Source organism: Cupressus sempervirens, chromosome 7 (assembly GCF_028749045.1).
Source record: "Cupressus sempervirens isolate cs-2001-9-10 chromosome 7, ASM2874904v1, whole genome shotgun sequence".
In the NCBI taxonomy this organism is placed as follows: domain Eukaryota; kingdom Viridiplantae; phylum Streptophyta; class Pinopsida; order Cupressales; family Cupressaceae; genus Cupressus; species Cupressus sempervirens.
The window spans coordinates 926876122-926895196 of record NC_143124.1 but is presented as its reverse complement, the minus strand read 5'-3'; the positions used below and the strand labels follow the sequence as shown (position 1 = coordinate 926895196).

General features: G+C 36.5%; 1 protein-coding gene across 1 annotated transcript in view; it reads right to left on the bottom strand.

Annotated features, from left to right (window-relative positions):
- The window catches only part of LOC149550592 (fatty acid amide hydrolase-like), a 132156-nt gene that overhangs the window by 7885 nt on the left and 105196 nt on the right, over positions 1-19075 (bottom strand). Inside the window, exons 9-15 of the mRNA XM_089793578.1 lie at positions 12123-12198; positions 11943-12014; positions 11799-11847; positions 10474-10545; positions 10174-10254; positions 6649-6752; positions 6408-6500 (exon numbers count right to left, since the gene is read on the bottom strand). Of these exons, the coding sequence (XP_089649704.1) occupies positions 6408-6500; positions 6649-6752; positions 10174-10254; positions 10474-10545; positions 11799-11847; positions 11943-12014; positions 12123-12198 (547 nt within the window). The remainder of the gene's footprint in view (positions 1-6407; positions 6501-6648; positions 6753-10173; positions 10255-10473; positions 10546-11798; positions 11848-11942; positions 12015-12122; positions 12199-19075) is intronic.

The window sequence follows — 19075 nt, the reverse complement described above, 5'->3', positions numbered from 1 at the left end:
GAAGGAAAGCTTGATGATAACCCTAAATTCTATACCACTTGATGGCCAAACTAGAAGCTAGATACAAGGTGTCGAGACATTGAAGGCCCTCTTTGATATTTTTCTCTAATTTAAGAAGTGTTAGAAGAGTCATTCATAGAATACCCATTAGACAAATAGTTAGATAATTTGAGTAGGACAATTCTTCTAACCTACCTTGATGATATAGAGTTTGCCAGCAAACTCCTAAACCCTTTAGCAACAAGTGTACAAAAAATAAGTAGAGAAACAATTTCCAACAATAAGCTCGAAGGGAGATTAATGTAAAAGCTTTTTTTGATATTCTTAATAATAACAAAAAATTAATAGAAAAGACACAAATAACATACACATTTAATGTACACTGATTTTATATGGGGAAAACCCTTTCAGGAAAAAAAATGCACTCCAGAATTTACCTAATATATTATTAAGAAATCAATAAAAAATCACAATATACTGCCAAACAAACTTCTCATCTAGAAGCATCATCGATTGAGATCTAGAGGAAGCTCAATAGCTATTAGAGTCTTAGATTATATCACAATGCATCTAATACACCTAATATATAAGAGATACAAAACAAGAACATCAAACAATATTATAAAACCATCGTCAAAACCACCCATAAAGGGCACACAAAATATCCACAGTTGGATCTTTGACATAAAATGATTAAGATTCACAATGACAAATTATATATGAAACTTTGTTTCAATGATATTTCCGCCTAAAACCCTTGCCAAGGTGTGCTACTCTTAGACCCCAAATTGAGCATGGTATTGGTGCTAGCAAGAGGTCAACCGCTTGCAACCCCCAAGTCATAGGGGCTGCACCCAATGCTCACCCCTATCACTCATGTATTAGCAATAAAATTATATTTTTGCAAGGATTAGACATTATTTTCCTAACAACAAGGGAGTTAGAGGACATCCTTGGAAAATAGGATAGTGAAGATCAAAGCATGAGTTTGACAACCAATAATGGCGATGCACATAGAGACTTCTCAAAAAAAAAATTCATAGATTGAGTAAATCAAGGGCCAAACCCTAGAGCACCCAATATATCTAGTATGAAATTTGCACTTGTAGACATTGGCGAAGTCAATTTTTAGAAAGAGTCCTTGTTGCTTAAAGTGCAGATCCCAACCGAAGATGTTTTTGTCAAGATATAAAACTAGTATGCTCAAAATGATTAATCTGATGAAGCAAATGGTGAATTTTAAAAGCCAAAGCCTTATCGATAATGTCACAGGAGACATGCAACAACATGATCAGATCCTAGTTACAAATATCCTCTAGATTAGAGATTAAATATGAATCTAATTTTACTAAATTGTTGATCAAAGCTCCTAGAGTCTACCTAAATTGAAAAGTCTCAAGATAAACCATATGAAGACAATGACCCATGCAAGGCCATAATGCTTTGTAGAACTTGCAAGCAAAAACACCACAACTAAGAGCTTTATCATCCATCGTAGAGCTCACAGCCTCCTCAACTCCTCAATAGAGGGCAATTGCTCATAGGGGGAATGGTATACCTAAGAAAGCCAAAACAAGACAACCGAAAGGAAATCTTGATGAATTCTATATTTCTCATATGAAATAGCATGACCAATGAAGACCTTATCATTGTGGTAAACAAACACTTTCAAGTGGCTCAAAAAGCATCATCTAGCCTTCTTTGATTTTTTTTCGCTTACTGAGGAGTCATGAACATGAAGAGCCAAGAATTTGTTTTTGGAAGCTTGGTCACCCACCTATAACTAGTATATAATATGGCTTCAACATGAGCCCCTTAAAATGGTTGCATGATTCTCATTAGTCTAATGTTAGCAATAGAGTTGAACCACCCAAACTCGCAAATTGGGAGAGAAATGAGACAAACGATGAAAGAAGAAAACAAGAATAATGATTTGGTTGGTATATTCGCAAGATCAAGTCGTTCAAGGAATCTACTATTTCCCACCCTAAAATTACTCTACATGCCAAACATTTTGAGACTGACAACAAAGTGTATTGGGGTCATAAAGGCCCAAACTATTGCAACATGTAGAAGCATATCACTTGTTTGCCAAGAGGCACACTTTTATTTTTATTAGAAGCCTTCTCAAAAAACACAAGTGGTAGAAGGCGTTGAATCCGCAATCCATAGCTAGAGAGAAGATCTCCCAACATCATCATTAGGAATATAAAATTAATGATTCCAAAAGAATGATTATCAATTGTGACAAGGATTCAAACAAGCCACTAAGTAGGATTTGACTCGTGATCAATCACACAAGAATGTCACCATGGTGTAAGAAGGGTGAAAACCCCTCCATGATTCATCACATGGTTGGAGGGAAACACTAGACCAACTAGCCAACTAACCCAATATGGTGCAAGAAGAATGAAAAGAAGCAAATCTTAATTTCTCGAAAACACAAGAAAAGTTTTGTCAAATATCTTGACTAGAATACTTATTGGAAAGGTCACTGAGACCCTAGACATTCCATAAAAAAAAAATGTATGATTGGGAGTCCTACCTATTATCCTTGTCCCTAAGAGGGGATTGATGATTTGCAAGAAGTTTGAAGCCTTTTAAAAACCACATAAAATTATTCCTTGATTTATCTTGAACATGTTGACAATGGGCCAACATCCATCACTGGACTCATGACATGGTTTAACAACCTCATGTGTCTTCTATAAGTCTAGTGGTTGTCTCTAGCATTTGTAGGTTGATCTTTTGGTGCAACAACAACCACAACAATTAACAAGTGGTATCAAAGCTTGGTTACAGGTTCAAATCCTTGTAGGTCATGGTAACACTGGAAGAGGGATTGTTGGCAATGGGCCAACATGCCTCATTGGATTCATTAAATGGTTTAATAGCCTCTAGTGTCTTCTATAAGTCCAGTGGTTGCCCTAGCAGTTAACAAAACAATCTTGCCTTCCTCTACATGTCTGGAAGAGCTACAAGACTAACACAAACTATGCAGTTGAGAAAATAGCATTATAGCACAATGGGTGGTTGACTTGTTTCCACAAAGGTGGGATGAATAAGAGCCTCAATAGTAGGAAAATTAAAACTATCGTCCCCTTCTCTGAAGGACTTGAAACTTGTGGCGTCGACTGCACAGTACAAAAATCTTGTGGTTTATTTGGCATACTACTAGACAAGCTATACTTCCCCCTACGAGTTGATGCCATCCATTTATCTTCTAACTTTGCAGCCTCTTGAACATATAGACAATCTAGAACAGTATGAGACATCCCTTGGAGCAACCAAAAAACAATTCTTAATTTTTATGCTTTAAGGATTGAAAACCAAATTGCATATTAAGAAAATTTGGACAAAATTCACTCTGGATGTGACAAAGATCTCATACCTAAATGTCAAACTTATCTTTGAGATCATGAGATAAATCGACAAAAATTTTAATATATGCTTTGACACAAGTAACCTTTCCAAGGGAAGGAAAAATAGCTGAAAGAAAATGTCAACATGGAAACAAAACCAAATTTGTTGTCGTCAGATATAGAAAAGTCTTGAGATGAAGCCTAGAAAACAAGAAAAGACAAACTAACATACCACAAGCCATTCTAAAAGATGACTTGAACATGTCTAACTTTAGTGTAGAAGTAAAAACCCTTTGGCAAGGTTCAAGATGTTGTCAAGGGAAATCCCATGAGGGATCCATGCCTGAGTAGCAACACAATCATGGATCATACTTTCAAAGGGGACCCTCCTAGCAAAATAGTCCATAAAAGTATTTCTCTGACCAAAGACATGCAGAATCAAATTCCGAAATACATAGAACCACATCCATAAGGCCATATCAAAAGGCATACCTTGCTAAAAACTTTTGGCACAATTTTGGGGGTGCTTATTTATAGGAGTCATTGTCGCCAATTGCGAAAGCATTAACACAAGTAGCAACTACTAGGTTGAAGCTAGCCAAGAAAATTATAAAAAAAACAAAATCAACAATTAATACAATAAGACACAAAGAAGACAACAATTATAAATCTACAAATTCAAACCAATGAACCCTTAGAGAGCCCCCAAAGTACTTAAGTTTATTTAATGTTTTTGAATAGGAAAAGCAACAATTAATTGTTGCCAACCCCAAGTACAATCAGATCTCTAGACACTAGTAAAAGAACATTACCAATGCCTAGTAGTGAAAGATGTAGATACATCAGATCTTCCTTTGTCAAAGACAAAGGTCCACGAGTAACCATGGTCAATGCTGTCAATGAATAACTTGGGACAAGCCCCCACAATAGCTGCAGACTTAAACCAAAAACAACAAAAAAGGACCACAGTGTGCCCTTTAAAACTGTCAGCAATCACTTGATCAAAGGGAAAAGAAAAATTAAAATAGGAAATCATCATAACAAGGGAACAAACTTAGACCATCCACGCCTGTTAGAACTCTATGCAAAAGATAGGTCCAAACAAGACTATACCTCTAGCCTTGGCAAACATAGTACATATCTTCCAACCATAGGTCCAGGCAAGGTTCAACCTCCAGCCTTGGCAAATGTAGTCAAAAGTCTTCTAGCCCCTCGTAAACTCCCATATCACCAAAATAGAAATGAGAGGAGTAGGGAGGGGGAAGACCAAACCCCAAAGGTAAGAGTTCCTCCCCCTTCTCCCGCTAACAAAACTACTAAAACTAGCACAAGTACACAACATCCCGATAGGAGTCTTCTTTGCTTCCCAACACCTAAATATGATCTCCACCTCAATAGGAAATTGCTCCACCTCCATAGGAACTGTGAACGTAGAAGCAAAGAGGAAGACCTAGGCCATCCTCGAATGAAGTAATACACATCTCCACACCCAAGCGTTTAGCTACAGAGTCATCCCTCCTTCACCATGTGAAGTATACTGTCCAAACACGCTCTGTCTAGCCAAATCTCTTACAATAAGAAATAGATACTTACAAACAACAGAAGGAGAGTACCCGCTAAACCCATTCACCACCACTTTTCCCCGGCAACTAGCTACCTTCATAAGCTTTGTCCCCATCTCAAAAGGAAGTAGCAAAGTGAAAGAATAGAACAAAGGACACCTCCACCACACATGCATCAGAAGCCCCAAAATGATCGCCTCAACCAGATTCCACCACCAAATAGAGGAAGCCTTCACCTCAGAGCATTAGAAACTGAAGAAAACCCCAAAGCAACAAGCGCCAAAAGGCAAGAGAATCCCCAAATGATGAACAAAAGTGCATCCCCAAAAGTGCTCAGTCAAAGCAAGCTACTAATAGGAAAACCCATGAAAATGAAGACCCGTCTAGGGAAAACAACTATGTCAATAGAACTAGCAACAAGGACAGGGATAACATTTTCCTTGCAAACTAGACCATCAACACCCAAGCCCCTACAAACTCTAGCAATCACAAGAACCCCGTGAGCCACAAGATGCCCCAAGAATAAGCACTATCATTGAAGCCATTGCACATAGCCATCCAATCCAAACCTATTTGCATCTTCATCTCCAACAAACTCCAAATACAAGAGAGCCCACCAAAGGTAGAGACTAGCAACACACCTGTGCCAAAAGACCCAATACATCCAAAGCCCAAAGTGGGGAACAAGGGTACCAACAAAAAACACCTCCACCCACAAACTCAAAACCCTTCCACACCATAGCACACCAAGAAAGGTATCTGCAACAACATCAAAACTGTATAGACACCCAACAAAGCCACCACAGGCAATCCCCACCCAACACGGAGCACAAAACCCCCAGGAAAAGTCTCAGGTCAAGCTACAAATAAAATGACGTGACTGCCAAGGGAGGGGAAAGTGTCCATCCACACAACTCACAATCCACTGCGAAAAACACCAAAGCTATGAGAGCCAACATCAAGGACCCCCACCAGAAAAAAACTCACATCATCTTCTTCATCTAAGACTCCTTAACGTTGCCCGCCTTTGAAGATTGGCCTCCTCCACAAACCGTAGCAGCCCTTTCTCGCCTCCGGAACTCTGACCCATTTTCAATCAATGTTACCCTTGTATCATCCAATATTAAATTTGACTTGTTATTATTAGTAATTGAAGCTATCTAGAAAGAAAATATTTTACGTAATACTTCTAAGAGCCGTTATTTTCTAATTCATCAATATTTTAACAATTTAAAATATATTTTTTCTTTTAAATTTAATACTCACTCCGGCCATCTACAAAATACAGTCAATGCTCGAATTTTCAGTTATAACTTATTTCAGGTCAGAAATTGTTTCCATTGACAAAATACAGGATAGCCTGTTCATTAACATCAGTGCTACAAAGGTAGATTGTTATTGTAAACTTGTAAAAGCATGAGCTCACAAAACTATAAATAACCAAATACTTAAACACATAAATAATCAAGTATCTTAGGCTTACTTATGTCGCTGAGCGTTGAGGAATTCTCGACTGCTAAAAGAAGCGTATGCTGATAATTGGACCCGTGCATCACCACCTGACATTGCTCGACCTCTAGCTCATCAAAGTGTTCATTATAAGAAATGCATCAAAACAAGTCAAAGCTCACAACGTGATAACAAAATCAAACTCTTGTTAACAAAACACAAAATTTACAAAACCTATTGACAAACAAAATAGCTGTTAAGTAACGATGCCATACAGATTTTTAAAATCATGAGAAAAGGACGAGTCACATTCGCAACCAATTGTAATATAATGTGCACGGCGCATTTCTTCCAGCTCCGGCAGTGTCACCTCGAGAATCTACAATAGTTAATTTGAAATTCTTTAAGCGAGAAAATACTACTACGAATAACTTAATCTGTCTTGACGTACATTTTGCTATAAGTTAAGTGTGTTAAGCTTCCTTACGAATAATCAATAGTTCTGTTTCGAGAATATAATTATAGTTATATTCAGAATGGAACAGAAAAGATAATTTTAAATAAATATTTGGTGTGATAACAGCAAAAAGTTAAAAATATTGTTATGAACATTTTGTTAGAATGTGTAATTTTTCTCTCAAATGAAATGTAAAAACATAATAGAGGATTCTAGAAATTCCTGGATTACCGAATAGGGTTAGGTCAAATTAATATTTAGATTTGTAAAGTTGCAGAAGTTATTTATGTTTAGATAGTTCTAAAAAAGTCTATTTGTTCTATGTCGGCTAATTTAGATGTTTCTGGAAAAACAATCAAAGACCTCTATAAAAGAGGCATAATGTAATGGTTTTTGATGAGCTAATGAAATCATTTTATAATTTCTATATGTGCTTGTACTGTGTGTATTTTGTATTGATTATTGTTGTGGATCCAATCCATCCACCTCCATCAGTTTGGTATCAGAGCCAGGTTGGATAGAAGGTTGGACAAAATTGTTGATTCTGATAAAAGAGCAAGTGATGTTCAGGAGGTGTCAAATAACTGTGCAGGATTGCTTTGTATTATGAAAAAGATAGTTATTTTGAAAAAGACCACACAGGAAGTGTTGAGCAATGCAAGAGGGCAAGTCAGCAAGAAAGCACATTATTGAGAGCAGAATCAGTGGAAAGAAGACTTTTCTTAAAGATTATTAAGGTCCCAAAGTGTTTGTAAAGAATGGAAGAAAGAAGAGAGGAAAGAACAAAAGGTATGGTCATTTGAGAAATTCTTCTATTGCCGTTACAAGAAAACAAAGGATATGACATGGAGTCAACTTTGATATTTATGTAAGGTTTGTTTCAAGTAATTTGAAGATTTAATTTAAAAACTTGGAAATAAAAAGCCATTTAGAATTATCTGATAGAAAGAGTAAGGTGTGTTAATGGGAAAAGCTGGTAGAGTTCAGAAAGAGAAGACAAATAAGTTATAAGAAGAATTAGTGATGGTGACGAAAGAGATGCAAGATTATTATGTGAAAAAGAAATTTTGTAAAAGGAATTGGCAAAAGTAAGAAATGAAATGGGAGAAGAAAAGTCTAAATTGTTAAATGAAATTAGTGTCTACATAGAGAAAATTGAAGCGCTGGAAAAAATGTTAAAATTTGTGGAAGAAGTACATAATTGGTAGGTGAAGGAAACATGCAAGCTTAGAGAGAAAAATAAAGAATTAGAAGAAAAGTTAAAGTTGTTTGATGATGCTGAGAAAAAGAACAAAGTTTTAGAAGAAAATGTGAATAATTGGAAGAGGAAAATACTATGTTAAAAAAGGAATTGTCTACTTTGAAACAAGAGAAAAAATGTTTGAATGCGAAACCATCTGTATGTGATGTATCATGTGACACAAGTCATTTGAGTGATTATATGATTAAGAAATGCGATTGCTGAAGTTCAAAGTGTTTATGAAAAATGTACGAATGAAAATGACAAGAAGTTTGCAGATTTCGTTTGTTATGATAATAATAGTATTGGTTTGAAGATTATGGAAAGAATGGGTTTCAAAGGTAAAGGTCTAGGAAAGGATGAACATGGATTAAGGAATCCGATTGAGACTCCAGTCAGGCCAAAATATGCAGGTATTGGATATGCTACAGATAATGGAAAGATGAATAAAGGTTCAAGAGAACCAATTGAAAGCATAAAGATTGTGGAATGTCCACACTATAATAGGAAAGGGCATACAAAAGATAGGTGTTGGGATTCAAATCTATGTAGTATTTTTGGTTGGAAAAATCATTGTAATAAGACATGTTGGAATAGAGAGTGCAAGGACTTTACGGTAAGTTGCATCAAAATGGATTGTGGATGGAGCTATGGATCAAATTGGCAGAAAATTGCAGGAATGATAAATATAATGGTCTCAAATCAACCATCATCTTGTTTACCCTAGGGTGCCTTGCAAACGGAGTGCAATGCATCTCCTCAAAAATCACCTTCCGCAATCCTTCACGATCAGGGACATATATCCTGTTCTAGTATCTAAGTAAACCATCATCATCAAAAGAATAATCTTCAAATCGAAAATCTGAAGAATCCACATCCAAAACTGATTTCATCCAATCATAATGAGTATCTCCAGGGAGATACTGAAGAATGTTCTCCCTCAAGCGAGTTTTAGAAGTAGTAATAGAGGTGATATGTCGTCTACGACTCAATGCATTTGCCACTCTATTCTCCTTCCCTTTTATATATACTCAATGTCAAAATCGTACTCACTAAGAAACTCAAGCCATTGCCTCTGCCTAGCATTAAGATTTGGTTGAGTAAAAATGTACCTCAACCCCATGTGATCGGTTTTCAACTCAAAGGGTTTCCTAATAAGTAATGCCGCCACATTTGTAAGGCATGTATTATTGCAGCCAATTCAAGATCATTTGGTGCATAGTTTACCTCATACTGTTTAAGCTTCCTGGACTCATAGGCAACTACCTTACCATCTTGCATAAGTACACCTCCCAGTCCATCCCCTGAAGCATCTGTCATAACCACAAAATGTCCATTTGGATCTGGAATCACTAAAATAGGAGTGGATGTAAGCTTTTGCTTCAACAAATAAAATGCTCTCTCACATGCTTCAGTCCACTCATATACAAATGCTTAAGTGTAAGAAGGAATGCACCAGCATTGGGAAACATATTAGAGCAAGGCATCAAAGAGGCAAAAGGTTATTAGTGAACCCTATAAAAGAGGCACAATGTAATGGTTTTTGATGAGTAGGACAATGAAATCAGTTTATAATTTCTATAAGTGCCTGTACTGTGTATTTTGTATTTGATTATTGTTGTAGATCCAATCCATCCACCTCCATTACATTTTGCTGTAAGTTAGTCGAGTTTTAAACTTTTTGCAATCAATAATTCAGTTTCAAGAATATGATTTTCATATATTTGACCTTACAATTAAATTTTCATATATTCGACTTTACAATTAAATGGCTATATTCAAAACAGGACAGAAGAAAATGATTATAAATAAAAATATGGTGATCAGTGTCGGTAATAATAATTTAATCTTTCACAAAGTTAAAAATGTCATTATGTACATTTTGCTATAAGCTAGTTAAGTTTTAAGCTTCCTTACAATAATCAATAATTCTGTTTTGAGGATAAAATTATCAGATTATAAAGGATATGTATAATGAATAATAAGAGGTTTACAACTAAATGACTACAACATTATATATTCAAAACAGGACAAAAGAAAACAATTTTAAATAATAAAAATATAATCAGTGTCAGCAACAACGAATAATTTAAGTGTCCATACCTCACATCCATAATTTAGTTTTATAAGGTTTAGTGCCTTGTAGCAAGCACTTCTTACGGCATCATCACAATCATCAAACCACTGCAACATGTAAACAAGTTTAAGGTGAAAATGTGTAGTTAATTATTTTAGGTCACCACTAAGCTGCCAAATCAATATCCCTCATGAAACCTGCAACTCTAGATGTTTAAGTAATTGTTATTCTCAAAGAGTGCTAAGTGAAAAGCTTTTGAATCATGAAGTATAGGACAATAGATGGTAACAAAACTAACAATTACAGCAGGTCCTCTAAAATCTAACCTTAGTGTATTTTGCAAGCTTCAGATCTCGGATACCTTCGCTCTTTTCCAACAATGGTAGTCTTATATGTGGCTGAGAAAAATGTAAAATCCAAAGAATTAAAAATAAATAAAAATATAGTGTATTTAAAACAATGTTCAACAGTTTATTATATTTCTAATTATATCGACTTTTATGTTGGACACTGAAAATAATTTGCCTTACAATTTAGGTGCTGTCTGGTTACAATAACCTTGAAAATGCAACAGAAACCTAATGACCCAATTATAGCATGTTGTAAATCAAGAAATCATAGGGAGGTTGGTAACGACAAATGCTTTGTAGGAAACATCAGAGACACTTTAAAGAACTTCAATCACAATTCGCGAATCAATTACCAATACCATATTGGTGGGCTAAGGACCAAGGCACAGTAGAATATGCTATGACCAGAGTCCTTGTCGATTGGTGTTACCTGTATTCAGTGTTATCTGGGGATGTGTGTTTCGTATAGTTTCAGTCTTTTAGCCGAAAATGTCTGGGAGATTTGGAGACACCTAGGGGACTTTGATCTTGATTTCTAGAATAAATTCGATTTTGACTCTTTAAGTAACACAAATTTGGCATATGAATTCTGCCTATTTTTATATTTTAAGATTTTATTATGTATAAGTACATACTTTATCCATTTTTTCATATAAATATTTTAAATTTCTTTATATATTTTAATTTTCCTATTGCTCTATAGCCCTCTCTATTTGTCATTCCCCATCTGACAAAAAAACATTGCCATCCCTGTCCCCTGCCATCCCGTCCTGAAAACTTGGGGAACATAGCCTGTATTATAGGCGAAGAGCTTATTTGCTCATAGCCAATGACAACCTATATGTAGCATACACTTTACTACATAATGTGCAATCGATATTTGATTCTTGTTTATCTACATGTATTTTTGTGATAGTCATTCTTTCTTCCTTTAACTAACGGATTTCTGGCCTCTCTAGATAACCTGGATGATCTTTTGTCAGAGAACCATATCCTTTGGTGGATGATATGTTGGTGTGCTAAGAATTGGATGATTGTTGGTGTGCTAAGAATTCTATTATGCACCCTCAGTAAATAATCCCAACACTCCACAGGAAACAAACCACATAATTTATGCTTAAGAAAAGGTGGCTAGTCTTCGAATTTTCTTTTTCACATCCTTGCATCCTGTAATAAATATCATTTTTTTTAAAGGATACGCAGCTATGTAGACAGTCATAAAAATCAATTTGCCTTGAATCTCTTAAACAATCTCTACTTGCTTTGAAAATAAAACAACTTTATCCTTCAGATAATCTCACCGGCAATGGAACTGATTTAGATAGAGAATGTCCAGTGATAGCCGCATATCTGAAATGAATAAACAATACCCAACAATTATGAGCACCGAGTTTGAAAGAAAATAAAATACATGTCACTATTAATATTAAGTATTCAATACTAACACAATTAGCACATCTTCCACGGAAGAAGCCAATATGCCAAGCATTCCAACTGTCCAATTTAAAGGAAGCACCCTGTAGCATACAAAATCTTGAATTTAGGGTATTTTTAAGCAAAGAACGTTTGAATGAGCTTAACTAAGATACACGTTCGAAAATGAAACAAAATATTCATAAATTCACCCTGAATGGCATAACCGTCCGTATGTTGGTTTAAAACCGGCTACTCCACATAATGCTGCAGGCATTCGCACAGATCCTAGGAGAAACTCTTTTGGTCAGTTTTGAAAACAAGTTTTTTTATGGTAGGTCTATTGTCTTTAGTTGAAAAATGATCAAATAAGCTGAACAATCCATCTTGTGCGATTTTTCATTTCCCCGACCTCTTCGATTTATAACAGACATTTACAAAAGCCATAATACCATAAAAATTTGGTAAACATATTCAACTGATACATTTTTGGAAAGCCATTATAATTTTTAATTAAATATGTGAACATCATTGACGTACTCTTCAAAAGTTCCTGTACATTAATCATTTTCGACTAAACATAGAACCAACTTATCTTTAATTACTCATGTTACAAGATATTAAACTATTTTTATTATTTTTGTCTTTCTTTCCAGTCAAAATCATATTTCTTTAAAAAGTCTATATCATCCTCGAGTTCAACATTTCAGAATCTATAGTATCCTCGAGCTCAACATTTCAGAAAAATTGTTATGAGAAAGGACTTTCTGATAAAGAACAAGAATTGGGTTTGTGTCTTTATTATCGTCGCAATTATGTCAATTTATTATGGTTAAGAATGAAGCAATGCCATAAAATGGTGCTTAGAACTCACGACATTAACAGAGCATTATCAACATTTGGAATCTCTTATAATATCTCCAACGATCCTTTTCATAAATATTGCACAAGGATGTTATGTTAGATTCAAGATTTCGTTTAAAATATATTTACCATAATCGTGTTATTGCAGGGTAGAAAAGTCCATTCTTTTAAGTTTGATGATGATCTTCCCAAAAGCTAGTGGTTTACAAGCTCAATTAAATGAATTTGTGACATTAAAAAGATAGCATGTTTCTGTTGAATAATGAAGGCTAACAGACACGTGTTTTCCCTCCATTTTATTTTGTTTCTTCAGCTGATCATTTGTGATCTATAAATGCTGATGGCATGTATTGTAAACTCGATTTCGTTTTCTCATTAATATTATTCTTCTGCTCTTAGTGTGGACGTAGCCACGATTTGTGGTGAACCAGGATAAACTACTGTGTTTATGTGTTTTGCTGTTCTATATTTGCTTTCGCATTCTTAGTTTAATTTACAATTGGTATCAGAGCTGTAATCGGTTTCGGTGATCAAATTCCGAAGTCATGGAGGAAACAAGAGTGCAGAAATTCTCGGGGAAGAATTTCAGTTTGTGGAAGGTACAGATGCGATCACTTTTGGTCAAGCATGATCTTGCAATAGCAATTGACGGTAAAGCAAAGAAGCCTACTGCCATATCAGATGAAGATTGGACTAAAACTGATGAGAAGGCAATGGCAAAGATTTTTCTTTCACTATCTCCGAATGTGTTTTTCAATGTGAACAATGAAACATTAGCAAAGGACATATGGGACAAACTTCATAGTATGTATCAAATGGCATCTATTGCAAACAAAACTTTTATTATGAAGAAGCTTTACAAATTGAAGATGAAGGAAGGAACAGCGATGCCAAATCACATAAATGAGTTGAATACTCTTTTATGTCAAGCACACTCCATTGGTATGCCTCAAGATGATGAAAATAAGGCAGTCATCTTATTATGTTCCTTACCGGATAGTTGGGATGGTGTGGTAACAGCAATTAGCACTTCTGTAACCAGCAAAAACAAGCTGGTTTATGATGAGGTGGCTCCTACGTTGCTTAGGGAAGATATGAGGAGAACTAATAAAGAGTCTTCATTCGGCGATGCGCTAACAATGGTTAGTATGGAAAATAGAGGAAGAACTCAACATAGAGGCAGAAATAATAACAACAACCGAAGGTCACAATCAGCTAGAAGGTCGCAGTCCCGAAGTAGACAAAACGGTTGTTCGTTTTGTGGAAAGGCTAGTCATGTTAAAAAGGACTGCAGAAAATATAAAAGAACTCAAGAAAAAATTTTGGACAGCAGAGCAAACATCATTCATGATCCCGGTGATGGTGTTTTGGTTCTTACAACAAGTGACACAACTTTGAATTCATGGGCAATTGACTCTAGGGCTTCATTTCATGCATCTTCCTACAGTGAAGCCTTCACAAACTACAAGGAAGGTAAATTTGGGACTGTTTATTTGGGTGATAACAAGGCTTGTGAAATCATAGGAAAGGGGGATATTTTGTTATCAATTAAAGGAGGTGCTCAATTATTGCTTCAAGATGTTAGGCATGTTCCCAAATTTTAAAAAAAATGATTTCCATCAGTCAGTTATATGCTCAAGGTTTTCTTACACATGGAAAATTACCAAGGGTTCCATGGTTATTGCCAAAGGGGATAAAGTTGGCAATCTATATGTTGTAGAAACTAATGATGAGGTGGGAGTTGCGATGACTATTGCGGACAGTGATGCCGCACTTTGGCATCAAAGATTAGGCCACATGAGCAAGAAGGGGTTAGAGGTTATGCTTAATCGAGAGCAACTTCCGAGTCTCCAATCAGCAGATTTAGAATTCTACGAGCATTGTCTTCATGGAAAACAAAAATGCGTCAATTTTTTGAAGCATGGTCATGACAAGAAGACTACACCATTGGAGTTGGTGCACTCGGATGTCTTCGGTCCAACATAGGAAACCTCTCATGGAGGCGCAAATTTCTTTGTTTCCTTTCTTGATGATTGTACTAGAAAGGTTTGGATTTATATGATGTCTAGAAAATTTGAAGTTTTCTCCAAATTTAAAATTTTGAAAACTCTTGTTGAAAATCAGAGCGGGCACAAAATCAAATGTTTAAAATCAAATAATGGAGGTGAATTATGTTCCTTGGAGTTTGATAACTTTTGTGCAAATCATGGTATTCGACGAGTGAAAGTTGTGCCATTCACCCCTCAAGAAAATGGGGCAGTGGAAAGACTAAATCGAACTATACTTGAGAAAGTTCGATGTATGCAATCTAATGCTAGTTTAGGAAAAGAATTCTAGGCGGAGGCCTGCAATAAAGCAGTATACTTGATTAATTGATTAATCGAAGTCCTTCATCTCGTTTGGACTTTGGAATTCCGAAGGAGGAATGGCTGGGTAGAAGGATTTCCTACTCACATCTTCGAGTGTACGAGTGTCAAGCATTTGTTCATGTTCCTAAAGAAAAAAGGAGCAAGCTGGATTCAAAATCACAAGAATGTATCTTCTTGAGTTATGGTGAAGATCAATATGGATTTTGATTATGGGATCCTGTTCCAAAGAAGATTGTACGGAGTCGAAATGTGGTATTTAATGAGACGAAGTTTCCGGCTCTTCAATCAACACCACAGGAAAGAGTTGTTGAAGATTTTATTCCTATGCCTTTATTTAATAAGAATACTTCTTCATTGAACTCACAGTCACAGTCTTAGCCCATCATTTCCACTCCTACATCTGTTCTGGTACCAAATCCTACTCTATCCTCATCCTCTGCTTCGAGCATGGATCTCGATCATGTTAATCATGGGCAGCCTAATGAAGAACTATTTGAACATACCTCACAAACCAGAGATTCCAATGCACAAGATGTTCAAGTATCCCTAAACAGTAAACACTTTTTGATAGCTCTGTTGGTCGGTACTCCACGTTCAATCAAAATGAGCGTCCAGAGTCAAGTCATGGAGTCAACAGTGATTTTAAAACTTTACCTCATGGCATATGTCAATCAGCCAGGGATACACAAGGTGTCGTTCAAAGGGTTGATGGTTCTGTTTTTTATTATACCAACCACCAGGGACATGTTAATATAAACTCACGGCCTCCTTCATCTAATCTTCAATCACAGTCTTCTCCTTCATGCAGATTGTTGGAGACTAGTTTTAACAACAAACCAGTCACCAATGAAAGCGGTGTCACTGGTCTTAATGCATCTCACGGCATTGAGTAGAGTGTCTACGGGTTTAGGGGCTTCAATGGTCACTGTTATGATGCGCAGGGTGCAAGAAACGTTTTTGGAAATTGGCACAATCCATAGCAAATAGAGCATGGCATGTATGAATTTACTAATGCAGAATTTGTTCCATCTCCCGCTCACATAAGCCACATGCACAAACATAGCCATGATGGTAATGACAGTCACTGCCCGCTAGGTGAAACATTAGCTACAACTCCTCCACATGTCTCAGGTTCCGGTTCATATAATAGTCTTCACCAATCTGCAGACAGGAGACACTGCGTCACTAATAATATGTAGGGTAAAGTTTCTCTCCATAGCCAGACATCTCTTGAAGGTGGAAACGTTAATTCTCCTGCCGACAGACTAGTGGCCAATCACGGTATTGGAGGTAAATTTGACTTGTTTCCACACACTCCTGCAGTTTCAACTCACGATGACCATGCTATAGAATTTTCTCATCACATTATTCAAGGTGCGTTTGCAGCTCAAAGGTATGGGGATTCTTGTCTACACCACCAAAAAGTGACAAATAAAAAGTGTTCTAAGAACCCCATGGATTTGGGTGTTTATGGTCATAGGGAACAAGACTTTGATGTTCCTCAGCCCATTCGCACATCTTCACAGGGCAGTGAATATGAATTAATAAGAAATAATTCTCAGAATGAGCAACACAATCCAGAGTTAAGGCGATCTACAAGGCAGAGGAGGATTCCTGCGAAGTATTCAGATTATGAGCTACTTTATTCCGAGGAGGTAGAACCTGAGATTTTAATCTTTGATCAAGTAGAGCCAGCTAATTTCAGAGATGCCTGTAAAAGTACTGATAAAAATTAGTGGATGATTGTGATGGAAGAAGAGATGAACTCTCTTAAAACAAATAAAACTTGGGACTTAGTTCCACTTCCACCCAATCGAAAAGCTCTAAAAAACCGTTGGGTATATAAGGTTAAAGAAGAAGATGGCAGAAGAAAGAGGTACCGTGGTCGACTCGTTGTCAAAGGATATGCTCAAAAAAAGGGCTTAGATTTTGAAGAGATTTTCTCACCTGTTGTACGGATGACTACAATCCAGGCAGTTTTGGGATTGGTAGCCATTTGGGATCTTGAGCTCGAATAGCTTGATGTCAAGACAACTTTTCTACATGGTGACATCAATGAAGAATTGTACATGGAACAGCCTGAAGGCTTTGTTCAAAAGGGGAAAGAACATCTCTATTGTCGGCTGAAGCGGAGTTTGTATGGGCTCAAGCAAGCTCCAAGACAATGGCACATTAAGTTTGATCAGTTCATGGCTGAACATAACTTCACCTAATGCAAATCAAATCCTTGCATCTACTATAAAAGACTTCCTAGTGGTGGGTTTGTTATTCTTTTACTTTATGTTGATGACATGTTAGTTGCTGGTACTTCTCCTCAAATAATCAGCAAGTTAAAGAAAGAGTTATCTTCTCGGTTTGCCATGAACGATTTAGGGGTGGCCAAAAAGATTCTTGAAATGACTATCACTAGAGATAGATAGAAAAAGGTGTTGACTTTGTCACAAAAATCATATATTGACAAAGTTGTAGAGTGGTTTGGCATGGCTGAAGCTAAGCACGTTCCTATTCCACTTGCTCCTCATTTCCACCTAAGTTCTGATTTGTGTCCCAAAACACAAGATGAGAAGGATTTTATAAATAATGTTCCTTATAAATCAACGGTTGGTAGCTTAATGTACGCTATGGTTTCTACACATCTTGACATTGCTCATGCGATGGGAGTAGTTAGTAGATACATGAGCAATCCCGGGAAACCTCATTGGGAAGCAGTGAAATGGATATTGCGGTATCTCATGGGTACTTATGATTATGCATTGTGTTTTGGTAGAAATCGTGCTCAGCTACAAGGATTCAGTGACTCAGATCTTGCCGGAGATCGAGAAAAGTGCAGGTCTACTACTGGTTATGTTTTCACATTTGTCGGGGCTGCCATTAGTTGGGCCTCAAGACTGCAACATTGTGATGCACTTTCTTCTGCTGAAGCCGAATACTTGGCTCTTTCCAAAGGGGCTAGAGAGATGATTTGGTTGCAACGCTTATTCAGTGATTTACATTAGCAACAAGATGATTATGTTTTATTCTCAGATAGTCAAAGTGCAATTTTTATGGTTCACAATCATTCCTCTTAGCGACGCTCCAAACATATTGACAAGCATGCTCACTATGTTCGCTATGTGATAGAAGACGGAAAACTAAAGGTTGCCAAAATTGATACCAAGATCAATCCGGCGGAAATGTTGACGAAGGTTGTTGCCAAAGAGAAGTTTGAATGTGCCAGGACTTCTCTTGGCCTTGTTAAAAAGAAGTAGGTCAGCATGTAGAGCAGGGGAATGGATGATCAGCTAGTGTATCTGTTGTCTTCGGGTGGGAGATTGTTGAATAATGAAGGCCAACAGACACGTGTTTTCCCTCCATTTAATTTTGTCTCTTCAGCTGATCATTTGTGATCTATAAATGCTAATGGCATGTATTGTAAACTCAATTTCATTTTCTCATTAATATAATTCTTCTACTCTCAATGTGGACGTAGCCACAATTTGTGGTGAACCACGAAAAACTACTGTGTTTATGTGTTTTGTTGTTCTGTATTTGCTTTCGCATTCTCAGTTTAATTTACAGTTTCATATCACATCCTCGAAAGTTTTCGTCTTTTCATGGGTATTGTCGAAAATCATGCAGGAAAGATCATATCTTTCATGCATACCATGATGACCTTGATTGTGGATGAGAGAGATGAAATCTACCAATATTAGTCTTCTAAAGTGGTTGACATCCATGACGACTTCCAAACAAAACCTACGGGGAGAAATATTCCTAATGAGAGAGTTGTGTTTAGCTTAAGCTCAAGTTTGTTTCATTCGGATCAATTTGAAAGTGGAGCCTATGAAGATATTGATGAAGAAACACATGAAACCTCTTTGTATGATGAGCCTGCAAGTGTCTTTGCTGATTTGGATCCAAAGCTTACAAAAAAAGCAAGAATTGAAGAATCA